Source organism: Geospiza fortis, unplaced genomic scaffold (genome assembly GCF_000277835.1).
Source record: "Geospiza fortis unplaced genomic scaffold, GeoFor_1.0 scaffold190, whole genome shotgun sequence".
NCBI lineage: Eukaryota > Metazoa > Chordata > Aves > Passeriformes > Thraupidae > Geospiza > Geospiza fortis.
The window spans coordinates 6,055,552-6,075,693 of NW_005054328.1; the positions used below are offsets into that span (position 1 = coordinate 6,055,552).

Here is a 20,142-nt window from a genome sequence, read left to right on the forward strand (position 1 = left end):
CTGCTCCTCCATGTTTTTAAATTATGAGCGGGCACCAGTGATTAGATTTATTAATTAAAATGTCAATGCAATTACTAGCTGCATCTCTTTTCTTTATTTTTTTTTTGTCCAGAGAAAAATACCCTGTCACTTCTTTATTATTGCTGTGATCTCTCTGTATTATCATAATTTGCTTTGAGGCTTTTATGTTACAGTTCTTACCAACAAACTGGTATTTCAAGAATCCAGAAATACATTTTGTTTAAAAATAAACCGATGATTGAAATTTCATTTTATCCTGCTTTGTTATTTTCCATTGGAGAAGGTACTGCACTGCTGTAAAATACTGGGGAATGCAACTGTAACCTCCATCTCGGTTTTTCTCGCGGCAGAAACGTGTCGGTGGCTACGAGTTTGCCCCTGGCAATGAGAAATACGCGTGTGAGATTCCTGGATGTTTGGTGCCAGTGAAACAGCTCCGAAACGCGGCCGGGTGGAGCAGGATGCTCTCCAGGATATCCAGGCGGGACCGAGCTCGACTCGATGGTTCGGCGCGGCCGGCGGGGCGCTCTGGGCGGCCACGCCGCACTCTATGGTGCGATGGGAGGAGCGGCGGGGCACGGCGGGCGGCCCCGGCCCGGCGGTCCTGAAGCCTTCGGCGAGCACCATGTCGCCTCCGAAAGGTAAGGCCGGCGGTGCGGGGCGCGCGGCGGGTCCGGGAGCGAAGGGGGGGAAGGGGCTCCGCGGGGCCTCGGGGTCGCGCTGGGGAGGGGCTCTCCCCGCCTGCTTTCCCGCCCTCCCGCTCTCTTCCCGCCGCCCGGGAGCTTCTCCTCGCGGTGTGCCACCGCTGCATTCCCGGCGTGTGGGGGGCGGGTGCTCCCGGTACGGGGCTTCCCGGGTCTCCGGAACGCCTCCACCTTTAGGGTCCGCCACAGTCGCGTCTCCCCCTCCACCAGATCCCCTCTGGGAGCGTCTGACCGTGTCGCGGCATCTTTGGGGCTTATCCCGGGGCGCAGGCGGTCAGTGCTCAGGGACATTCCCTGCGCCCACCCTGTGGGCACCGCAGGTGTCCCTGGAAACGCCGCCGCACCCAGGTGCATATTGGAGTGTGCTTACGTTGGACATAAGGAGGAATTTCTTCACAGAAGGCATGATTAGTTGTTGGAATGGACTGCCCAGGAAGGTGGTGGAGTCACGATCCCTGGAGATGTTTAAGGAAAGACTGGATGTGGCACTTCGGGGTACAGTGTAGTTCACTTGGCGGTGTTCGGTCATAGGTCAGACTCGATGACACCAGAGGTCTTCCCCAACCTAATTGATTCCCTGATTCTCAGGGATTCTGTGTACAACGAGGCCAGAGCCCACACGGTCCCGAAGCCAGAACCTCGGGCAAGCCAGGAGGGCTTAAATCCACCAGGACGGCTCTGCCTGCCCCTCTTCCAGCTCCCCCATGGAGGGCCTTGCCCGGGGCTCCCCAGCTCCAGCGGTGGCTTGGCCGGGCCTGGCAGTGTGAGGGGCAGGAGGCTCCCAGCAGGGTGTGCCGGGCACCTGCCACCCCAAATTAGCGGGCAGGCAGCGGGCTGTGCTCCCATGCCAGGCTTGGCCCGGGGCTGTGTTCCAGGAGCCCTGGCAGAGCCCTGAGATCAGCCGTGGAGATGTGTGGGAGGCTCGCACTTTTATCCTGAGGCTTTTGCCTGTCTGGTCCCTTTTTGCCAGAAATAATTTCATCCAGGTGGGATTTACTGGGAAAAAAACCAAAAGCTTCTTCCAGCTTTTCTTTTCTTTAGGCAGGTGTAAGTTCAGATTTATCCAGCAGAAGTTATGGGCACCCCAGCTATGCTTTCTTCTGCTCCCCTCACTGCAGTGGTACTGATGCAGACATGGGAGCCAGCCGAAGAAATGTCCAGGCCAAAAAGAATTACAAATACCTTTCTACATAATGCTGGAACTATCTAGTCTAGATACTAGATTTGTTATGTCTTGCTGCCTTTGGCTTACCCAAGTTTCCAAACCATTGCCAAACTGGGGCCTATTTTTTTAAGAGTAGCTACTAGAGTCAAGGATTATTAAGTTTAGTTTTGTTTGGTGGTGCATAGACTTAAAATCTTCGTGTGTCAAATCACAGCATTAATATCATTTCTGTCAGCACTGAAATGTCATTTGAAGATAAGTTTTTGTAAAACCAGATGGGGTTAGTTATATTTCCTGGTTGTTATTCCCTTGTATTTCCTCCCCACAATCCAAATTTAATTTAAAAATGGGTTACAGTTTGTAAGTCTCTTCTAAGCATTGTTAGTCCAAAAACTAATTGCCTCTACCTTTGAAAAGTGGTTACTGATGTGGGCAAGATTTTTATCTATGAGGAAGTAGCTAATTTAAATGATTGCAGTGGCAGGAGGTATTAACTGTACCTTGCAGAAATGTTATGCAATTGAAGATACCTCTGGTTTGAAAGTAAAATGAACCAAAGCATTGGTCGCACTGGATTCAGCAACTCATTCCTTTATTAAATGAACAAAGTTATTACAAAACTACTTATGCTGTATCTCAATCCCTAATCAGCAGAGGAATACAAACTTACACCATTTAAAACACATTTCTTTAGCATATTTAGAACATGACAGTGGCCCCAAAGGTGCTGCTGAATGACCAATACCCACCAGAGAGATGCCAAACATAACAATCTGCCAGTGTGAAAAAGGATTTTGTAGAAGCCACACATTTGCTGATGTCTCGTGGTGGGCTTTGCCTTTGTGCAGAGAAATCCCATTTGGAGTTGTGTGCTGTTCTCCTATCTGGTTCAGATGCAGGCTCAGCATTCCCTGACCTGGGAATGCACTGGAGTGGCCTGATGGAGCTCTCAGGCCTTGGAGGAGTGCAGATGGATGAAAAACTGCCTTCTTCCAGGGGACCTTGGACAGGCTAACGCCAAAATTTTGCAGGATAGTAGTTAGTCCGGGCCAAAATTGTTACAGGTATTGATGCTGTTGTAGGAATATATCAGTGGGGAGGACAGAGGGGATAACACAAATGATACACAGTCCTTGTGTGATTTAATTTTCTTCAAGAGCCTTAACCTTAGACCTTTCCACAGGGATTTTTTCAAGGAAGTCCTTTGTGTGAAGTCCCATCACCATTCAGAGCAAAATCTTCTTTTACTAACTTAAGTGGAAAATAGGGCTGACAGAAATGCTGCCTTTTTTTTAAAGATTTGCTAGATTTCTTTGCTTATATTGAACTTTTCCTCTCTTTTTGCTTTTGCTAGTCTGCCAATGCTGTTTGTGTCAGAGTTCAGTGTATTACACAAAGACGATCAGCTGCCATTTCAGAGCGAGTGCCTACTGTCAGCTAGAGAGCCGGAAAGCACTGAAAGACTTTTTGATTGTTATTAGATAAATGTTAATGTATGATTAGTTTTTTCTAGAATGAAGGATGATTACAAGGGCAAGAGAGCATCTAATTTTCAAACACTTGGGGGTCCTGTACAAGCTTCTTTGAGAAGGCTGTAAAATTCAACCAAAATTTTTTAATGGAAAGTGTTTCCTAACATTGTAATTATTGTCTGCTGACACAGTGGTGTTTGATACACCCCTCCAGCTAGAGAACACACTGTTTCAGTTCTTAAATTAAAATGGGGGTCACACTGAGGCTCTCTCTGTTTTGTTTCAGAAAATGTCAGCTTGCTGTTCAAGCTGTACTGCCTCACGGTGATGACCCTGGTTGCTGCCACGTACACAGTGGCACTGCGGTACACCAGGACAGTGGAGACAGAGCTCTACTTTTCAACAACAGCTGTGTGTGTCACTGAAGTTATCAAGCTGTTCCTGAGCCTGGGCATCCTGGCTAAGTAAGTGTGGGAGTGCTGATCACTGTTTTGAAAACCAGTCCTTGCTTCTAACCTCAGATTCTCGGGTCCTGAATGCAGGTATGTTTGAGAATGTGGCTGGATAATGGTGCTGTGGAAGGGTAATTTAGAGCAGGTTAGAGCTTGTGAGTCCTCATCAACTGAAACTGCTTTGTATACAGCACAATATTCAGGTGTATCCTTTCTACATATTTTCTATTTTTGGAATCAGTTCAGAGTGTCAGCATGGATTATCCATGATGTTTTGGTCTTTAAGATGATGATGATATAGATAAAAGTCGGACTTTGATCATCTGCTGTGAGCCATCATCTGATGAGTTACATAAAATTCTAACATTCCTACTAATAAATTTTCCCAAACAATGTTACAGACAGACATTTTGCTGTCTCTAATAATCTGCAAGCCAATACTGAAAGACTGTGGTCAAAAAATAGTAGTTTCTGTAATCCCAGACTGCTGCTAAGAACTAGAACTTTAGTCCATGCATGAGCATCTCAAGTAGGGAGGCAATCAGTCTGCTGCCTTTTCTCCTTTTCAGCATCCTAGGAAGAATCTTTATATTCTAGGAATATAAAGATTTTTTCTATATTTTCTGTTTTCTTTTATTTTTTCTATTTTCCAAAGCCCAGTTCTTGCTGCTGTGGTAGAATTTGTTCTTTTAGGATCTCTGTCTCTCTTTGTGGCTTGTGGTACATCAGAAGGCTGGCTGTTATGTGCTCATGGAGTCACACGATGTACTTCAGATTTTCATCAGCTCTTTTCCTCTTAACACACAAATGGCATTTTACTTGCTTTAGAAGTGAGGCGATATTTGAATTTGGTGAGGTAACTGTGACAAACTGCTTTTTTTCTTTAACCTTTCATTAAATGGAATGTGTTAGGGAAGGCAGATGCGTCCAGTGGGGAATGTCTGTTTTTCTTTACATGCACCCTGGACTTCTCTGTCAGCACAAAATGCTGGCAGAAATGACTCTGCTGACACGTGATTCTGCTGTGGTTCTCACTGTTTTAACCAATGAAGATCCCACTTCCTCTCTGGAGACTGTAGCAGCCCATGCTTCCCAATGGTGAGGGTAGAGGGCTACTTCTGGGTAGCCTCACCTGTGTGGGTAATTTGTTGAATCTTGTGCACCTGAGACTCAGGCTGTTTATAGTACACCTAGTGCAGCAGGGTAAGCAATTCCTTTTGTTAAGGATCGGTAATATTTTGTTCATTAAATGTACGAATGGTCTTTTTTACTTGAAATAATTAAAAACTAAATTACTTTTAACTCAGAAAGAAGTCTTAGCATGTTGATGTTTTTAGAACAGCCCAGCACAGCAAAAAGTGTGTGTAGCCCATTATTTTCCCTTTGTCAGCAGAGGCTGTGTAGAATGGAAGTGTAGCCAAGGGGGCAAGCATGGGCTGAGCTTTTCTTAGCTGGTGGCAGTAACTTATGGAGCTTGTTGTTTTGTGTTGACAGGTATGATGAATAATCTTTCCTCTTTCATTTTGCTTTTCATAACTCTACAGATCTGTGTTTTCATCACTGATTTATTTTCTAAGCCGGCAGCCCTAGTTTACTTTTTCTGGGATCATCATAGTACCCATCCTTAGAGCATTTCCAGTATTGTTACCTCCCTTTTGAAACAGGATCCAGAGCTACATGCTGTATTCAGGATGTGAACATGCCATGGCAGAGAGTAAAGGTGTTTTCTCTCTTGGCCTCAGTTCCTTTCCTAAGGATTCTGCTCATTTCTTTGAAGCTGATGCCATCCTTGAGCCCTCCAAGAACTACTTGCCCTCCAAGTGCCCTCCAAGAACTACTTGCATTTTTTTGCCAGGTCTCCATAACTAGATGAGAGAGAGTTGCTGTAATATAGGGGTGGCCATTTCTTATGGTTCTTTTTTATTTATTGACACCTGAGCCTTATTTACCAGTTAAAATGGTAAGAGTGAGATTCACTGAGCTCTTTGGAGGTTATAAGGTCTATTTTGATCTGGTCAGCTGGTGGGGTTTTTTTCTCCATAGCTGAGGAAGAGATGGGCACCAGCAGACATTATTCATCAGGCCAAGCTCACCTCTCCTTGGTAAAGTGTCTGGCATACTGGTGGGTCCAAAAGTTGCCAGCTTTCTGGTAACCTCCCCTTTCAGATCACTTATGAATGTGCTGAACAGCATCAATTCCAGCACAGCTTCTTTCTCTTTCTCCTTTACAGCTTCCTTCAGTTTTAAATCCTAACCAATTTGTCTTACCCAAGGTAAGATGCCTTTGTTCAGTAACCAGTCCTGTTTTTTTACTGTACAGCAGCATACATTTGTGTGGGTACCTTTGCTTTTTGAAAGAGGTAGCATTGGTAACTGCAGTATACAGGATACTAGAGTACAACTCTCCGGCTGTTCCAGCTGCCAGATTTGTTTTCTTACACATTATTACATGATGCCTTCACTGTTTACTCTTAAGGCATCTCCTGGAGGGCATATTGAATGGATGAATGCCAAAGAATTGTCTTTCAAAAGAGAAGCTTATGATAGTTTAAGCTGTGCTAACTGTTAACTGAAGTATACTCTCCATTTCTCATGCTTATTTAAAGTCCTGTTCACCATCTGGTAATAGTACTTGCTACATTCTTAGCTGGTACATAACTACTTAGTCATGGATGAAGAAAAGCAGAGCTGTTTTGCAAACTCTAGTTTTAACTTCTTTAACTTCTTTAACTTTTCTAACAAATGTGTTTTTCTGTTGCATAACTGATAGTTATTAGTATCTCTCACCTCTTCATACTTAAAAATTGGCTTTCTCAATGGGGTAATGAATTTATGAAAGGGGAAATGGCTTTGAAGTGGAAGAAAATAGGTATTAGGAATAAATCCTTTAGTTTGAGGGTGGTAAATCTCTGAGACAGGCTGCTCAGAGATGTGGTGGATGCCCCAACCCTGTGGATGTTCAAGACCAGGCTGGATGGGGCTTGGAGCAAACTGGTCTGGTGGAAATTGTCCCTGCCCATGGCAGGGAGGTTAAAACGAGATGGTCTTAGGGTCTCTTCAAACCTGAACCATTCTACAAAGAAAATTGATCATGTTTTAAAATTCAAACCTAGATCAACATCAAGAAAGCTGAATTTAAGCTACATAATTGTTTATTTTCTAATTTGATCTTGCAGTGTACTTCTTTGGGCACCTAATTTTACATTATCAGCTGTACATGGAGGTTTGCTTCAAGTTGTTTTTTGGTCATGTACTGAATTCAACCTACAGTTAGAGATTGCTGGTAGGTGCATGCTTCAGAAAGCACATCTACTGCACAGATGAACTATTAGATAGTTTATCTTCTTGTTTTCAAAAACTAAAGGGAAGGTGGTGATTATTAGACACGTGTTATTCTTCATTGCTGACATTTTGTTCTTGAAGTCAAAGTAGACAGAAGTTACTATTGCTGCTGTGACTTTAAAAATGTGATCAACAAATTCACTGAGCATGGTCTGGAACAAAAGCAGTTTAAATATTATTTTACATATTATTTAAAAATATTTAAAATATTATTTTGTAGTTTAAATATTATTTTCTTGTTTGACAGCCCACCTTAGTATCAATGAAGAGAAGAAGTTATTCCTGCGTGGTTTTTTTTTTTACTTCTTATTTTTATAGAGCAGAACCATGTCTGTGCTAAATATATTTTATTTTCAGTTAGACATTTGAGATAGAAGCACTTTAGTCCAGCTGTACTTGGGAATTACCCAATTTCCTTGTACATTTTATCTCCCAATCCTAGCCAATGTAATAAATACATTCAGAAATGGAACAAACAAAAAAAATCTGCCCATGATATCAATGACTCCGAACATTTTATACAGTTCTGTATCTAATGCAATTAACCATGGTGAGCTGTAGCATGAACTCTTCCCCTTTCTTGTATTGCAGACTTCACTTTAACTGCTATTTGTCCATGGATTTCCTTGTCACGGTTATTCCCTGTGGACAGACATGTCTGGTTTTTTGTGTGTGCTTTCTGTTACGGAAAAGTACAAAAAGAATCCCTTGCAGCTGCCTCTGCCTAACAACTGCTCTCCCTACGGGGGAAAATAAAAGAGGAAAAGGAAGTCAATGCTTGGTGCAAGTAGGGAGGAAGGCAAGGAAGGAGAGAAATTTGGGTGGAAGGATCATGAGAGGGTAAAGCCTGTAAATCTTCAGAGAGGAAAAGTTGAACAACTGGAGTACAGAGTCAGTGGTTGATCACGAAAAGAAAATATGCTGAAACAAGGTGGTTAAAGCTATTTATTCATACAAGTGTGTAATAGAATCACAAGGAGAATTAAATTTAAGAGGAGTACAACTTACAAGTTGAAAGGCTGGGAGGCGGCAGGAATGATTTTGGATGTTGGTATTTGTCAGTGGTAAGCGAGAGAAGATTGGAAAGGGGGGCCGTGGGAGAACCGGGAAGAGGACTGGAGCAGCAGCAACAAGTAAGCAGCAAATGTCAGATTGATGTACAAGTGATGAGGGAGTACCAGTAATACAGAGGGCAGCTGTGAAAAGCTGAGTAGCAAACTGCAAAAGCAGCCACCAGCAAAGCTTTCTTCCCCATTGCCTGCTCTGTCACACACTGTAATTACTTAAAGGAGAGGTGTGAAAGGCAAAGACAGGGACAGGTGACAGGGAGCCCCCACACGCCCACCAGCCCTCTTCATGTGTGTGCTGCTGCTGGTCCAGCCTCTCCCACAGCACAAGTGAGACTGGGAGCCCATGGCTGACTGAGGAATGAGAAGTGTGCAAGGGTACAATCCTTTTTTGACTGTACTGTGAGGCCTAGTTTAAAGAGGATCTGGAAAATCATGGGCATTTGACATCACACACAAACATTAAAAGGGGAGATGTGAACAACAGCCTTCTGTTCCATTGCCTATATTGACACGCTGCTACATATTAATGCATCTAACTTCCTGATTCCAGAATGTTTCTCTTGCCTTCAGGGCTTTCTACTTGTTGAAAACCTCACTTGTTTTTTGCCAGTTAATCTTTTTTTTCTTTTATGAACAGAAAGTACAACTGATCATGGAAGATGAATTTTCAGCCCTCCCAAGGGATTCATTGATTTGATTTCTGTTTTAAAATACCAGTTTAGGAATGCCCTCCTTTATGCTAATATTTTATTTTGCAGAGAAGCTGGAAGTCTGACAAGATTAATAACATCTTTAAAAGAAAATGTATTCGGAAGTCCTAAAGAATTGCTAAAATTAAGTGTTCCATCTGTGGTGTACGCTCTCCAAAACAATATGGCATTCGTGGCTCTTAGCAACTTGGATGCTGCAGTCTACCAGGTAATACAGGTTTCTGCCAGTAACAGACCTGGAAATGTATTTCTCTTTCCTGGTTCATTAGGCACATGTGTCAGGTATCTGCCTGGCATGCAGCAGTCTCTTCAGCCTCAGTGTTAAAAGTGAAACTGTGCTTTGTTCTGTTCAGAGCATACACTGCTGCAGAGCTCTGGCTTTCTGAGCCAAGCCACTCACTGCTAGAGTCACTTCAAATTCACATTGTTGTAGTTGGAGATGGATATGTAGGAAATCAATGAATATAAAAATCTGTCATTCTGTAGCTAAATTTTCTATTTTATTTTCTTGTTTTGGAGGAGTTTATAAAACCGTGTCCTCTACACTACATTCCCATCTTTTGTAGGTGACATACCAGTTGAAGATCCCTTGCACAGCTTTATGTACAGTCCTGATGCTGAGCCGTACCCTCAGTAAGTTGCAGTGGTTCTCTGTCTTCATGCTGTGTGGTGGTGTTACCCTTGTTCAGTGGGAGCCTGCTCAGGCTACAAAAGTACAGGTAAGAGTTAAAATTTTCCCTCTTCAGATAAAGAATAAACGGTCCTTGATCCTTGGCTTTCACCTTTACTGTGTACCAGTTCAGGCAGGCTTCTGGTATTGCTCTGGTCTCACTTTTTTGGAAATGCAACAGATTGCTACAATTAGTATAAATTACCACAGCCATCATAATCAAATGCACCATCCTAGGAGCGTCTGAGTAATATATTGTTTCCAGCAGTTGGCCTTGGTAACATTGTAATTGTTGGAACAGAGAACTTGGAATCAAAGTAGTGCAAGGAATTAGGAGCAAAACTCCAGTGCAATGTGGGTATGTCATTTAAACACACCCTTCAGAGGCGCTGACCTAATACTGTTGTAGGGAGAAACCAGTGTCTTCTGTTTCTTAAGTCATACTTGCTGCTGAGCTGCATTAGTGGGAAAGGTAGGTCATGCCTCTGGGAATACTGGCCACAGCCAAGTGGACAGGGCCTCTGAGCACTGTGAGAGCGCCCGCAGAAAGGGAAACACCACCCAGCTACACTGAGCTGACCTGAGGGCCAGCCCTAGATCAGCAAGGGCATGTGGTGCTGCAGTGAAATGCTAATAATTTTGCTCTACTTAATGAAGTAGCTCTGTGCCCTTGTTTTGGCTGGGAGAGAATTAAATTCCTTCCAGGTAGCTGGTTCAGTGCTGTGTTTTGGATTTAGTATGAGAACAATGTTGGTAACACTGGTGTTTAAATTGTGGCTCAGTAGTGCTTAACCATGAGTCCAGGGCTTTTTAGTGTCTCCTGCTCTGCTAGTGAGGAGGGGCGCAAGAAACCAGGAGGTAGTGTGGCCAGAATAGCTGACCTCAACTGGCCAAAGGGATATGCCTTACCATGGAATGTTACACCCACTATGGAAAATCAGGGAATTTGGCCAGCAGGGGCTGATTGGTGCTGCAGGATGGGCTGGGCATCTGTCAGCAGGTGGTGATCAATTACTTTGTGCATCATTTCGTTTTCTTGGATTTTATATCTCTCTCTCCTTTTGTTAATACTAGAATTATTAGTAATTTTTATTTTGATTTAGTTATTAAACTGTGCTTCTGTCAACCCATAAAGTTAACCTTTTGTTTTAAATTCCTCTCCCCACTGTGGGGCTTGGGGGGTTATGTGAGGAGCTGTGTGGTGCCCAGTTGCTGGCTGAATTTAAACCACAGCACTCTGAAATTGATTATTGTGAATGACTGAAATGTTATATCCTTTTTGAAATAATGGTTGATGTTGCAGGTGGAGCAGAACCCATGGCTAGGGTTTGGAGCGATTGCTGTGGCAGTGTTTTGTTCAGGATTTGCAGGTACAGTATTATTTCTGTATGTGGGCTGTCTCTAAAGGACTGGAGAACTCTCAGTGCTTGAAACTGAACATTCTACATTTGTTAACTGTCTTCCTCTAATAGTTTATTCCCTCTGCCCATAACTGTCTTCTACTTTTGGTAATTATGGCAGATTCATAACATGATTACTCCCATTGTCAAGCAAATGATAGGAGCATGTACCATTGGTTTTACACGATGCAACATAGAGGGCTGGTTTGCAATTGGAAGTGTCTTTCAAATGCTGTGAATAAGACTGTAGGGAGCAGCATAATGACTCACTCCGTGCATTTAATTAATGTACATCAATTTTATAAAGTTTACTTTGCAGTGAATAGCTCCCCTTTGGTGATCACATAAAATACTTGCGTTTTTTTTACAAGGGGAACTGAGCTCCTCACTTAGTTCTGTACCAGCTCAGTCCTGAAATACACATTGCCATAGTTCTGTAGGTGGAAAATCTAACTGGGGTGTGGAGGGAGCATGAAGAAGGCAAAGAGAGTAGTAGCAGGAAGCCTGGATAAACTCAGTGAAGGATTTTTGGTTTTGTTTATTTTTGTTTTGTTCTACAACCCTCCTCTCAGCGTAGTTTTTTCTCTGGCTTCTGGAGAAGGACACCAAAACTTTGGGACAAGTGAACTGGTGCTCAGAAATAAAGAAATGCAAGTTACTTGTTAATTTGAAATTTGACTCAAGTGGGCATATTCCCCTGACTGTAAACTGGATTCTTCTCTTCCCCCCTGTAAAAAAAAAAACGTACTATCACCTACCTCTAGTACTGGAAAATCTTGCAAGAATGATCTTTTGCTGTGCATAGATGCTCATTACTCATGGAAAAACATTCTGCTGGGTAGAGGAGGAGAGTGTCATTCTTATTTGGTGTCATTTCAGTAAAATAGGCACTTTGAAGCAGAAATACTAAATAAAACTGTGTAGAGCTCAGTCAGCTTTTCCTGGAAGGTTATGAATTTCCTAATTTAAATAGGTGCTCCAAAGCTGCAAGACAAAATACAGCCTTCAGAATCTCCTAAAGCTCCTGCTTTCCCAGATAATGTGGGTCAAGAGCTGTGCTTCCAAAGACCTGCAAACTCAGAGCACTGACAGGCTGATGCAGGCAGCATGAGACACTTAGGGCTTTCTTCTCCTGCAGAAGGATTGCAGCTTGGGTTTCCTTGCTGACAGCTGAAGCTCTGGGGCAGCTGGGAGGGACTGTGTGTTTCATCCACAGAGTTCCTTGTGCCCTTGGGGCTTTACATGTTGAAAATATAAATTCTATTTAAATTGCCTTCCTGTTTTTCCTTCCTACGCTCACATGAAGCAGTTATTTTGCCGTTAGACCTCCAGTTTCTGGACTGACTATGTTTTACGGAGTGTTTCATTAGTCCAGCAAAACGAAAAAAAGGTTGTGTGTGTTTGTCACTTAGAGATGGAAAAGAAGTTTTTTCTTCAAATTGCTGATCCTGTGATAATTTCCAAGTATCTGGGGCCACAGCAATGCTTTTAAAAGCATTGGAGGGATAATTTAACGGCAAATCCTTTGCGACTTACAACATTTCTGAGGAGTAGGTTCTCCTAATCAGCCCCCATTCTTTCCTTCTTCTTGCCTAGTGGATTTGTGAAATGTATATTCACAAATCTAGAAGCATAGTTCTATTGATTTGCCTACTGTTTTCTCAGTTTATAACATTTACAAGTATGGTTCATACTCAAGCCAAATTTCTGTTATGTTCGTTACACCTCGTTGTGCTCTGTGGGTCTTCTCAGGGGGCAGAAATCTCAAGGTAATTATTCTGGGTTATTTTAAAGGCTGAAATCATTAACAGTACTAGTTTGTTGTTGTTTACATTTCAAAAATTTATATTCTTATGAGATAGTACAATATTTCCTTGGTTTTATAATTATTTGAACCCCTGGAGTATAAATCTGCCTCCTCATTTATTCACCATAAGTACTCACTGTATTCTATTAAATTATAAATTGCATTTTTCACTAATAAAAGAGCAGAAAGACCTTCCTTGAAGCCAATTTGGGGATTTTTGGTGGGAGGGGAGGGGTATGTCCCTAGGGCTTCTAACACATGGGTCTTTGTGCCACCTTTGTTGGTTCCATATTAGTTTCTCACATTGTATGAAGGATGGTGTGTGATACTAATCACCAATAAACTTCTAGTCAATAGGGGTCTCACCAGAAGGTCATGGAAGTCACTAGTAAGAGTCCTACAAACTGCTTGCTTTGTTTTGAAATGTAGAGGAAATTCCAGAGCTTGGAAGAGTCCTGATTGGGTGAGCAATGGTTAAAAAGGCAGGTGGTGAGGGCCTTGCCAAATGTCTGCCTCTTAGTCTGACAAATGCCTCCCAAGTAGAATAATGAAGAAGTATTTGGGGAGTTTCAGTAACGCAAAGCATATAAATAATGCTCTTCAGTGTGGTATCGAGAGCTGGAGCTTTAGATTAAAATGAAATCCACTTCCTCAAAACCAACCTGTATTTTCAATTAGCAGAAGGCCTCAGTTTTGATTTGCTCTTGTAATCCCCTGAAGCTGTGGTTTCAGAACAAGCTGCTCTGCCAAGTGCTCTGCCAGCACAAAGCTCCTGAGGAGTTTTCAGTTTCAGTACTGAGGTAATACAGATCCTCCCTTTCTCCCCTACCCTCTGAGAAAAATTGGACAAAAACAAATCTAAAACTAAAATCAACATAAAATTATTTTCATGGAGGCTGTGGATTGAAAAGGGGTAGGGATAGGAAAGGGTAAGGCTAAACAGGATTGAGGGAGACCTTCCCGTTGAGTCAGAGTGGATCCCCTTGCTAAACTTACCCCGACTTGACCAATGGTTTAGGCCTGAAGGTTTTAACCGCGCTTAAACGTAACAGCCCAATTGAAACAATTTAACAAAAGATTCTGAGACAACAGTAACTCCTTATAGGGCTGAGTTAGTTACAAATCTGAAGTACTTGAGAATTTAAGGGAGGAACATTCATAGTCCCTGTGCTGTAGCGTATATTCGTGGTCACACAGATGTAAAGGAATTTGTACAAGGTGGAAAATGCCCCTCGAGTTCAGTGAAGTACTCCCATGGGATGCCTTTTCATCTTCTCAGCCGGCCAGGGCTTGAGCCTTGAGGAGTGACGGCACATCCCTGGATCCATCATTGGTGTTCAGCAGCGGTCTTCCACAGACAGTGAACTTGAGAGCTTGCTGGCTTTAAGAGGTTGTCTGGTTTTAAAATGCAATAAACCATGAATCATTCTTCTCACTGAAATATTTTCGGGTTTTTGTTTGTTTTGTTTTTTTCAGGAGTTTATTTTGAAAAGGTGTTAAAGAGTTCAGATACTTCCTTGTGGGTGAGGAACATTCAGCTGTACTTATCTGGGATTGTGGTGAATTTATGTGTTGTGTACATGTCAGATGGAGCCAAAGTTCTTGAGAAAGGGTTTTTCTATGGCTACACATACTACGTCTGGTTTGTTGTCTGTAAGTACCTTGTGGTTTTTGTATTTGACATTGTTTTTCTTCTTTAACAATGATACAACTGATTGCAGGAAGCTACAAATTCAGTATGACACACTCTTAACCATGTTTCGAAGGATTTTATTTAAAAGTAACATTTTCTTGGAAATTATTCACTTATTAAATTTAAAATTGTGCTGAAACAGCAGCCTAAATAATTGACTAGCAAGTAGATCATCTTTAAATTAGTTATATCTTATTTACAGCGTGCCATGTAAACATCCCATTCCCCTGAATGATCTGTTAAATCATTAATTAGGACAATGTAGCCCAAAGCAGAAGCACACTAGTGGAGTAAAATGCATAATTTCAAGAGTAACCTCCTGCACCTGTACTTATGGTAACACCTTATCTGCTTCCAGTTCTGGCCAGCGTGGGTGGCCTCTACACCTCGGTGGTTGTTAAGTACACAGATAACATAATGAAAGGCTTTTCTGCAGCGGCAGCCATTGTTCTCTCTACTGTGGCATCAGTCATCCTCTTTGGCCTCCAGATAAGTAAGTGCCTTTTTGCCTTTGATTTGACGGCTGTGCTTGTTTTTTGCCTGCCCAGCCTGCTTGCACACAGCTCCTACCAAAGCCAAACCTCTCAGTTTTACTGGTTTTAGCTTCAGGTCTTCTGCAGGACTCCTGTGCACTAATGCATCATTGGTCCCTGTTATAGTGCACAAAGGTGACTCTGCAGATGACTCAGCTTTCAAAGGCATCGGTGCTTTGTTCTTTCAGAGGCATCTGCAACTTCAAACAGAAAGAACCTTTCTGGTTTAAACAGCTTTATTTTCATGCATACTTTCTGATGCAGTTTAGTGTATGATTCAGCTTTTAATCTGGGACTGCTGTTGATGGATTATTATTTCTTGTTGGGTTTAGTACAGCCAGTGCCAAATTAATTCCTCAGCTATTTCTTCAAGGGCTTTACACATCCCTAATGAGTTACACCCACTACTGCATTAACTTTTACTTTCCCCATCTGTTGTGGACACCACCATGAGAGAAAGTCAAAGAGCAGCTGGGGTTGTGACTGACTGATGTGGTGAATATCTTTGAGAGGAAACAGCAGATGGCTCTGGGCTGTTCTGCAGTTTTCTCCCCAGTCAAGTCTGCGTCTGATACTGTGCCCAGCACTCCCGCTCAGTCCTTCACTGTTGAATTGTGGGTAGTTTCCTACTTTAATCCAAAGATGGTGTGGGAAAATGGTGGGAAAACTAGCTTTTTGATGTAGTATTAGTGAGACAAAACTTAAGGAAAGTTTGCGTAAGGAGAAAATAATCAGTGTTTGGCTACAAAAAAGCACCATAAAGCAAGGGATGAAAAAAATTTTAAAAACTTACTTGGGCAGTGTTTTCTTGACAGTTGACACAAATCAAACCTGGACTAATGATCTTTCTGTGAAAGCCTCATTAATAGAGTCTCTCAATAACTCTGTCTAGACATGGAAAGGCAAAAAAGGTATTATCACAGGGTGCTTTATTACATCCCCTGGCTTTTTATGATTTAAGTTTATTGTAATGTAAGCCTCTACAGCTGGCACCTGGGACTGCAGGAGATGCTTTACTCTTGCTTTTATGACCACCACCACCACATTCTTACTATGAGACCAACTGGAACTGTGTGGGGATTGTAAACACTCAAGAGATCCCAGTGACAGAGGATGAAGCGAAATGCTGTGACTTACCAAGTTTGCTGTCTTGTTTAGTTTTGGGTAACTTCAATACTGTCATTCAGATATCATAACTTACATGGCTTGCTGAAGGTTTCTTATATGAATGTTTTTATTTAAACTATTTTGTCTCCTTTCAGCTGTTACCTTCTCCCTGGGTGCTCTCCTGGTGTGCATTTCTATTTACCTCTATGGATTACCTCGACAAGACACCACAAAAATCCAGCCCTCAGAGACTAAAACCTCTAAAGAGAGACTTGCGACTGTGTGATGTCCATAAAAATGGACAAGAGAAAAAACAGACTTTAAAAAAACTACTTTTTTTTTTCAAAATTAGCCTTAAGCTAGTCATGAAATGGTTTAAGTGGGATAGACTAAAAGCAGAAATTATTTCTGTTTTACATGTGGAGTTTCCAGTGGCTGACACTGAGGCTACACTGCAGCTGAGGAGCTGGCTGGGTATTTTATGGAAGGTATTCTTCATTCACATCGACAATGAAGAGTCTCATTTACAAGGAAAACCCAATGAAGGAACTGATCACTCAATTGTATATAATGTATATAATGGAGGGAAATTGGTTCTTTGTGTATTTGATAAACTGTCTTGCTCTTTGAGGGCAGAAATGCCTGAAAAGCTTCATAAAAAAAACTATTAAAAAAAGCAACTACTGCCACCATTTTCTCTTAAGATACTTGGCAATTGCAGTTTGATTCATGACAGGAAGAGTTCCTCTTCTAGGCACTAAGCACGAGATGCTGCAACTCTACAGGGAATAATCTTGCTTTGAGCATCACCTACCCCAGAGTGACTAGAGGTAGGCCTTCTTGTTTGGTTTTAAAAGTCAGATGAAAGACTCTGAAGCTATGGCTTTCCTTTTACTCTTTAAGTGTTTTTTTAATATCAGCTGTAGATGGTAAAGGGATCCTCTATGCATAGTATAGGGGAAGGTTTTTACTTGTTCCTGTACCTCTGGCTTAAGTGTAAATGAAGTTTCTGTCTAGATCTTTTCTCTCTGCACCTCTCTGCATACAGATGCTTGAAAAGGGCTCCTGTAATGCATGTTCACCTTTAATTTATCAGTGCCAACTGTACAACTTCAATGTCCTTCCTCATCTTCTGAGGCCTTCCAGATATTTCAACTCTACATTGAGGAGAACTGACCCTGGCGCATCTGGGCAACTCACTGACATTCACAGTGGAGTTGAAATGTGACCAATTTCATACTCTTGGCTACATTTCTTTAAACATGAATTGTTTTACTTGAAAGTGGGGCATGTTAAACACAGCAGTAACAAACATGCCTAAATTCTCTGCCAGTGGGAGAGGATGGTCCCCTCTGCCTTTTGCCAACTGTTCCACCACAGTGTTGCTCTTCGGAGTCGAGGCTTCCATGTTGGAAGGTATTGCCAGGCACCTGCAGGAGCTCACAGGTGCTGCTCCACCTCCCTACAGCAATGTGAGGCTGAGGGGTGCTAAGCAGCACCTGCCACGTCTGCCTGTGTGCACAGGGCTGAGGGAACACTGTGCTTCCTGTTCCACCAGCTGGGCAGCAGTCTCTTCTTGCCAGCCATCGCGTCAGTGGGTCTGAGGAAGGGCTGAGGAGCAGGGTGTGACAGCTGGCAGTTGGGCTTGGCTGAGGTTTCTGAAGGAGGAGTGCAGCACAACACCCAGGAAAAGGTCTCTGCCTGCTCTGAGTAACTCCTTTTATTACAACAGACAGAACTTGAAGCCATTGTGCCATTAGGCCTTGGTACACAGTGGCAACCGCAGGAGTGGAGAACTTTGCTTAGGGCAGCACAGTTAACACCACTTCCTCTACTAAAAGGATGTGATATTTACATGGCAAATACACAGCAGTTCTCTTTCATGGGAAATTCCAGGTAGAGTAGTCTCTTAAATACACTGCTGCCACTAAATGTCTGAAGAGAATGATTGTGATAGCCTTGCCCCTGCAAATGACTGTGCCACATCTGCTGGTAGCATGGAGAACACAAACCTGCCAGCACAGATGGAGTTTCCAGCCTGCAGCAGCAGTGACACACAGGAGAGGATGCATATTATTGTGGAAAAAATCATTTTACTATGACATATGACTTGACATGGGACATGGCCTCGTTACATTTGAGTTACTGGTGTAATGCCAAGAAGTTTCATTCCGTTGGCTAGAACTGAGCGCGCTGCGTGGAAGAGACAGAGCCGTGCCTGGAAAACAAGGAAAAAAGTCATTTTAGGGTAGTGCTAGAGAATAGGGTGTGGTTCTTGGGACAGCAGTTAGATGCAGAGGTGAGAACACTGCATGCAGCCTGTTCCTGTGCAGTCTCAGCCCCCACTGGGACTCGGATCTACACAAAACCTGAGTATTAAGGAACTCGCCAATGCTGCCAGAATTCACACCAGCTGTTGCAGCCCATTGCACTGTCAACAGAGGGACACTTTGTCAAACAAAGGAACGTGGAAAGCCCAGCCCTCGAGGCAGAGCAAGCAGAGATGCATGAACAAGAATGCAATGACTAAAAGCTGAAAATGTTTCATGCACCAGGGGCAAGTACAGCCAGAGGATACCTCTGGAATCCCTCCCCTCGCTGTGCCTGGGTGACAGGCTGTCAAGCAACTATGGGCTGCTTTGAAATTTCACTCTCCCTCATTCAGCTGTTACACAGCTGCCTGTTTGGGAAGGGCTCTATCAAGCTTGCTCCAAAAATCATAGCTCTTGAAAGCTGTCACATTGCAAGATACTTATTTTTATTTACAGGATAAGGAACTGAGGTTTTCCTTGAAGTTTGATGCAGTCAAAGGAATGAATGCCTACAGTATCAAAGCTCAAATACAGACTGCAGCTCCACCAATTCCACTGAATGTTTTTCCCCCACAGCACAGCTCAACACTTAAATGTGATTTCCTACCAAAATCAAATAGGTAATTCCTTTTGAAATAGATGAAAGAAAATAAGAGAGGCAGTGTAATTAATATATCATTTACTGAGTTGTTAGGGGGTCAAACATTGCCTGGGAGATCAGTAAAAAGAATTTACCTTTATTTGGAATGGCACATTAACAGTTGTCAGCCTCTGTGCTTTAGCTAGAAAGGCAATACCGACAACTTGGGATATGTAGGTGGCAAGAGGGAGGAGACAGATTCAGTTCTCTCCTAATTCTTTATCTTCCCACATAACCACTAAAGGAAACCATCAAAAGTCAACGAGCAAGTTAAATGCTCAAATGTTTACTCTTTAAACATTTAGAAGGAAAGGTGATGACAAGGTGTTTGACTGGGTCTGGAGCAGTTGTCCTTAGGGAGCATTGTGTTTTTGGAGGATCAAGCAGAGCAGCCCTTTCCGGAAGGCACAGCTGTGAACAGCAATCCCTGCCTTCCCTAAGCGGTTCCGCCCACGGGAGAGCCTGGCTGTTGGCTCCTCCGCCTGCGGGCTCATGTATTCTCCCCAGTGGTGACACGGCTGGGCTGGCAAAGCCCTGATGGATCCTTCCTCCAGGCTCCAGCCCCCAACCCCGCAGTGCCGCACCTGTGCCACGGTGGGGGCGCTGCCTTTCACAGGGAGGGTTTTGTGTGCCACAGCTGCCAGGTGGCTGCAAGGGAAAATACAGGAGAACGGTGAGAAGGAGCAAGTCACTTGACAAACGCAGCAGTGCTGTGGGCTACAGAAAGCAGCAGAATTGGAAGAGCCACCCACAACTGCAGCATGCTACAGGCTGATTTCCAACAGCCTGCTCACCTGGCTGAAGGAGGGCATGGTTTTCTGTAGCCTGCATGGTGCTGATGGCATGCCCTGACAACTTCATTCTCCTAAAATAACCCCAAAATCATTTCCCTGCTTCACACATACCTTCCCACTCCCTGCCCTCTCTCCCCCCAAAAAACCCACAGAACAGTCTCAAGACTGATCTGGGAAGATCCTTGAGAGCGTATCATTCCCAAGATGCATGATTCTTTGCACAATTTCCTTAACTTGTTAAAGCCTTCCC

At 43.1% G+C, this 20,142-nt stretch overlaps 2 protein-coding genes across 3 annotated transcripts in view; one reads left to right on the top strand and one right to left on the bottom strand.

Annotated features, from left to right (window-relative positions):
- The first annotated feature begins 433 nt into the window (after positions 1-433).
- On the top strand, positions 434-16,849 carry SLC35A1 (solute carrier family 35 member A1). Its single transcript, XM_005421186.3, has 8 exons — positions 434-662; positions 3,649-3,826; positions 8,985-9,144; positions 9,503-9,655; positions 10,910-10,976; positions 14,290-14,466; positions 14,865-14,999; positions 16,302-16,849. Exons 1-8 carry the CDS (start codon positions 434-436, stop codon positions 16,430-16,432), a joined length of 1,230 nt encoding a protein of 409 aa, XP_005421243.2. The 3' UTR covers positions 16,433-16,849.
- A 986-nt stretch (positions 16,850-17,835) lies between these two features.
- Positions 17,836-20,142, bottom strand: part of RARS2 (arginyl-tRNA synthetase 2, mitochondrial) — a 30,201-nt gene continuing 27,894 nt past the window's right edge. Inside the window, exons 19-20 of one of the 2 annotated variants that reach the window (XM_005421187.2) lie at positions 19,683-19,746; positions 17,836-18,364 (exon numbers count right to left, since the gene is read on the bottom strand). In XM_005421187.2, coding sequence (XP_005421244.1) covers positions 18,278-18,364; positions 19,683-19,746 — 151 coding nt within the window. In that variant the 3' untranslated portion in view covers positions 17,836-18,277. The remainder of the gene's footprint in view (positions 18,365-19,682; positions 19,747-20,142) is intronic. The other variant, XM_031057135.1, reaches the window with a different exon arrangement.